Source organism: Pterocles gutturalis, unplaced genomic scaffold, assembly GCF_000699245.1.
Source record: "Pterocles gutturalis isolate BGI_N339 unplaced genomic scaffold, ASM69924v1 scaffold28992, whole genome shotgun sequence".
Lineage (NCBI taxonomy): Eukaryota > Metazoa > Chordata > Aves > Pterocliformes > Pteroclidae > Pterocles > Pterocles gutturalis.
Genome location: NW_010113663.1, coordinates 4,335 through 9,650, shown reverse-complemented (window position 1 = coordinate 9,650; position 5,316 = coordinate 4,335). Strand labels below are relative to the sequence as shown.

The 5,316-nt window shown below is 54.7% G+C and overlaps 1 protein-coding gene across 1 annotated transcript in view; it reads right to left on the bottom strand.

Moving 5' to 3' along the window:
- Window positions 1-2,702: 2,702 nt before the first annotated feature.
- The window catches only part of DNASE1L3 (deoxyribonuclease I-like 3), a 5,673-nt gene continuing 3,059 nt past the window's right edge, over window positions 2,703-5,316 (bottom strand). Inside the window, exons 3-7 of the mRNA XM_010074592.1 lie at window positions 5,132-5,244; window positions 4,538-4,650; window positions 4,019-4,176; window positions 3,076-3,172; window positions 2,703-2,825 (exon numbers count right to left, since the gene is read on the bottom strand). Of these exons, the coding sequence (XP_010072894.1) occupies window positions 2,703-2,825; window positions 3,076-3,172; window positions 4,019-4,176; window positions 4,538-4,650; window positions 5,132-5,244 (604 nt within the window). The remainder of the gene's footprint in view (window positions 2,826-3,075; window positions 3,173-4,018; window positions 4,177-4,537; window positions 4,651-5,131; window positions 5,245-5,316) is intronic.

Sequence of the window (5,316 nt, the reverse complement as noted above, 5' to 3'; positions counted from 1 at the left end):
GATCGTTTTTTCTCCAGAGTTGAATTAAGCCCTTTGTTTGCTTTCGGTCCTTGAAAATAGAAGAGAAACGGATCACGAGAGCTTTGTTCAGCAGAGACCAAGTTCTGACTGCGGGTGCCCTGCCCGGATAGCCGACTGGCAGGGGATGTGGCTGTGGTTTCCAGGTGACATAAACCTGATCAGAAATACTTTTTCAGGGCACTGTGGGACACCTGGAAACACCAGATAAGGGTTCCAAGGCTTCAGAGCCTTGACAAAGACCTGAGCATCTGCACAAGCCTGGACATATTTGGTAACCCTGTGAGTGGCAGTAGAAAACAACGCCCCAAGCTGATCACTGTTCACAAAGTCATGGAAGTCCCCCAAGTTGGTGAAGTTAATGAAAGCTCACATGACCTTTGTGCTTTTTTTGAAATATTTACTCAAACTCTGTGTCTGCTTGCATGAAGCTGTTTCTAAGAGCGTGCAGAAACACGCCGAGTGCTTCTGGAGCAGGACGCCTGTCCCTGGGCTCGGCCAGCCGGGGGACGACACGGCTTGAGGGTCTAACAAAGATGAAGCCACTGCCTTTCCTCTGATCCTCAGGAACATGTGCTGTAGGAGCAAGAAATGCCAGGGAAGGATTTAGAAACATTGCAGACATACTGGGTTAGTTAACCTATCGTACAGTTACACTGTGGTGGAACCTGAAGGGTTCCCTGTGTATTGGAATGAAATGGCCAGGAAAGAGCAGCAATCACAGCCGAGGAAAGGCATTTGCTAACTCAGAGACAGATAAAACGTCTGCTTTGCTTGAGTAGGGAACACCAGCAATGCACAGCTGGCTGGTAAAAATTATTATCCCAATGCTGCTTCTCCAGCAGAGTGAGTGATGCTCGCTGGCTGCAGCCGCGTCCGCTGTCGGGATCCGTCGTGTGTTTCGCTGCGTAGAGACTAACCATCTGACTGCACGAGCTCTGGACACTGCCCAGCCCCTATCAGACATTGTGAACCGAGCACAGGTGCTGTCTGTCTGCTTCGGGTCCCACAGAAGTGCATCCCAGCTCTCCGTGGAGGAGCAGAACCCTGCCCTGAGGTGTCTCTGCTGCCCAGGTGCTCAGCCTCTGCGACAGCACCTCCGCACCGACGGCCGCTCCCATCCTGCCCGAGGCTGCAGCCGCTGCTCTCTGCCCACACCACGGATCCCCAAATGCTGGGGGAAGGACTAGATTCAGTGTCACAGATCAGGACAAAGATTTTCAGTAAAGCTTAGTTGTAATTACATATTTTTCGCGACTGAATGTGTCCATTAGTGCTTTCCTGGGACGTGACTTGGTCCTTTGCACGCTGCTGCTGTCTGACAGCCCAAGCCGAGGAGGGGGTGGGCTGAGATGCGAGGCCAGAGGCTCAGGCTGATCTCAGCCTTCACACGAACCATCGCTGCTGTCAGCCACACGGTGGCACTTCTATAAAAATCCCTCTGCAAATATTTGTTCTAAATCAGGCTCTTTCCTTTCACCCTGACAGGAGCGCAACCGAGGGCGCTGGTGAAACGCTGGATTGTTTCAAGCTAAATAGCTGCTGAAAGTTGGGGAGTTTGCTGTCTGCCCTGCCTGCACCCCCCTGGGATAATCTCCTCTCGATTTCGTTTCTTTCCTCAAACTCTTTCTCCCCAGGCAGCGAGTTTGGCAAAGGCCAAAGGTTTTCCTCCCCTGGCAGCACACCGCCTTGGCCAGCCCTCCCTGCCCACCGGCGGACAAACCGGGGGCACTGGTGAAGGGAGATGAGGATTTGCCTCTACTAACGGTTGGATTGCTCCCAGTTTCCAGATGCCATCTGTGTGGCGGGATTTGCTCTGCACTAAGAACAGCCTGTGGGCTGAGCTGAGAGAACAGATTGGTGCCCCATTGCAGTCTGGTTCATCGGAGAGCTCTGGGATGCCACGGAGGGAGATGCAGCTTGCTTCCACATCAGGATGCTGCAAGCAGGTTTTATTTCAGTTTTGCTGATGCTCCCTGTTGGCAGCGCTGTCACCTGGGACCCGCAGGACCTCTCGCCCGCGGTTTGCAGGCAGGGTGACAGCAGCTGGCAGGGCTGGGAACCGCCAGTGCTCCGGTCCAGCTGCTCCCTGCCTGGGCTACTGCAGCAAAGGGGCTCTCACTGCCTGTCCCTCTGTCTTTCCTTTCTCTCTTTCCCCAAGCCATGGATGCTGTGAGCAGTTTCAAACCCAGCCCAAGCAACTCCTCTAAGCTCAGCGATATTTCACATTGCAAATCGCCAGGCACAGACCCACGTTCCTCCGGTTGCAGCTCTGCAGCATCCACACACACACGCACGATGCAGAAAGGTCTTTGCAATCCCCCTGACCCTGCAGAGGAACGGCAGAGCTCCAGAGCCTGCGTGAAGGCGTGGAGATCCCTGTCCATCAGCCCTCTCCCGATAAAGCACACTGGAATATTTCACCCTTGCAGTAGTTCCTTCCATCTACGATCCGTACGGTGAGTCTAGCGTGCTGCTTCTGGCTGATTTATTTTTGTGTACAATAAGGATAATAACCTGAAGGTTTAATTCACCTTCTTACACAAAATATGTGAAGTATAACAAAATATTTGGGTTTTTTTTTCCACTAAATATTGCAATTCCTGTGAGTATATCTGCACTAGTCCTCTACAAGCTCTGCTGGCATCCACGTATCCCACGCCACGGGAGAGGACTCGGCAGGCTCAGGGGCTGGAGCTCCTTCTTGTTGTCCTCTTCCTTGAGAACTGCGATTTCAGCCAGCTGAAGAAGCCGCCTCTTGTTTTTAACTCAAACTCTACGGGGAAGTGGTCGCTCACCCCCAGCGCCTGCAAGACAAGGGCACAGAGGGGCTGGGAGCCAGCTGCCTGCGCCCTTCCCAAGCCCATGCCCAGGGGTGGCAGCGAGGGTGGATGCGCAGCCGTGGATGTGGGGAGGTGCAATGGGAGCGTTCCAGCCCTTTGGGAGGGTGCCACAGGTTTATGGACGAGACCACGTCCACAGCCGCCTGGATGCCGTTGGCACTGTGCTCCCAGGTCAGCCCTCGCCCCGCGGCTGCAGAGGCCATGCGGCGCCTACCTGCTCCTCGGTCATCTGAAAGGCCTTCTGGAAATCAAAGACGGTGACAGAGTTTGGCACGATGGCTTGGATGAGCTTCTGCCCGCTGACCACAATCCTGCAAGGAGCGAGGGAACGGGGTGTTCTCACAGGGCACCGAGCTGCACCCAGCGGCCAGGGGGGTGGCCTTGGTGGGGTCACAGTGACACAGCGTGTGTCCTTTCCCATGGGCTTAGAGGTGCCAGCACCCGCTTTCTGCTGGGCTGGGCTGGTTGCTGTCCTTGGGAAAGAAACACCTGAGCACCTTGCGTTGGCCTTGGAAGCCAACGGTGAATGACTCGCATCCAAACCCACTCCAGCAGTGCTGCCAAGTTCAAAGCCATACTTTGGGTACAAAAACCACAGGACACCAATGACTGGCGTCCCAGTGAGGTCCTGCTCTGATCCCAAAGCTTGTTCTGCAAGCGGTTTAAGGCTTGACTTACTCTGGGCTCTCCTAAGCTGATGTCTGTATCGTCCTGCCGAGGGAGCGGCCCGTAGCAGCAGGGGAAGGTGAGGGGTCCCAGCTCCGGAGCAGGACCACACTCTGCATTTGGCAATCCGAGTTAGGAACGCAAGAGCTGGCGTGGAGGAGGCAGCAGTGCCTTCTGCCTGGGCGGCTGCAGGGCTCTGCAGGCACGAGCGCTGTGCAGTGCCCAGCATTTACCTCCACCTCAGCCACGGCAACGGCTGGTTCTTGCATGAAATCTTGCCCTTTCTGCAAAACTGCTTGCCACCAGCCTGCCAAGTGCTCTGTGCTCCTGCCTAGAAGGGCTCAGAGCTCGTTTCCCCCAGACGCTGATTTATCTTTGAAGGCCTTGTGCACGTTTGTTTTATCTGACATTCACTGACACCTTTCCCTATATTTTTTTTTTTTTTCCCAGAGAGTCACAAAGAGGGACTGGTTTGGCAGTGGACCTCTCACCTGTCGTACGGGCAGCTTGTGCTGTTCTTCACTGTTGTGTCATTTTTGTCGTCAATGAGCCAGACGAACTCTGAGTGAGTCCTCAGCCGGATGTTCTTCCACTGCTTCTGGGGAACGTAGCTACACCCAGCATTAAAGTCCCCCATGAAGATGAAGTTCTGGAAAGCAGGAGGGTTTTCAAAAGCATTTACGAGGACAGTTCTTCAAAGAAAGAGCAGCGAGGACCGTCAGGGTCAAGGGATGCTCCCAATAGCCCTCCCAGTTCAAAGAGTGGGAGCCCACTGGGGGCGCTGGGGCTTCTCCTCTCTGCTGGGCACACCACCAAAGCAAGCCGATAAAGCAGCAGTTTTGTTAGGAGATCAAGTTTACTGATTAAAATGTAGAGAACTCAATGAAAATGCAAGAGAAACTCAAAACCTGGGGCTTGTTATCAAGGGTTTAATGTCACCAGGCGGTGAGCAGCGTGCCAGGTGACTGCATCCCACAGATGCTGCTATTGGTGTAGATGTGGCCACCAACCTCGGTTTTCCAGCGCTGTTTTATGTCTAAATACACGTCATAGAGCTCATCAATCTCCCGCACTGCTGTCTCCGGCGTGGTGTGCAGAGGGACCATGACAAACTCTTTGACAGCTGAAAAACAAGGTGAAAGAACAGGGAAAAAACGTACTGGTTAAACACAGCACAGATCCCAAAGAAACAGATGGCGTGGAAGCCAGGAGGGTTTTCTGAAGCAGAACCAGCTTCTGTTCTGGCTGTGGATCGCAGGCGTTTGCTGGGTGACTGCAGAGGGTCCCCAGCAGCTGCCCAGCCCAGCCTGAGCCGTGCCGTGGTGAGGTGCTGTGCAAACCTGCTCCCGCACCCATGGCAGCACGCAGCCCACCGGCCAAACCACCCCCGTGGCAGCGGCGGAGGCTCTCCCAGGGCTGTGGTGTGCTCTGAGCTCTGGGTGACACTGGAGGCAGCAGCCCCAAGGGCGAAATGCTGCTTTTGCAAGGAAATGCAGTGTGGGGGCAGGATGCGGCCCCTTTTGCCTGCGCTTGGGTCCACCCAGCGCTGTCTTGCTTCATGAGACTCGCCAGTGGGAGGATGGTTTGTTTCTGAAACATCTCACCAGTTTTTGGAGACCGGAACCAGACGATGAAGGGCTCTCTGGAGAAGACATCCGTGTCCCCAGGCTGGGTGTCTGGGTACTGGTAGGTTTGTTTCACCGACACCAGCTGTTGCCTGCAGCAGAATGAACAGGACAGGGGATGCCACACTCCTGGCTCGCCGGGATGTGCCGAACACTGACCCTGT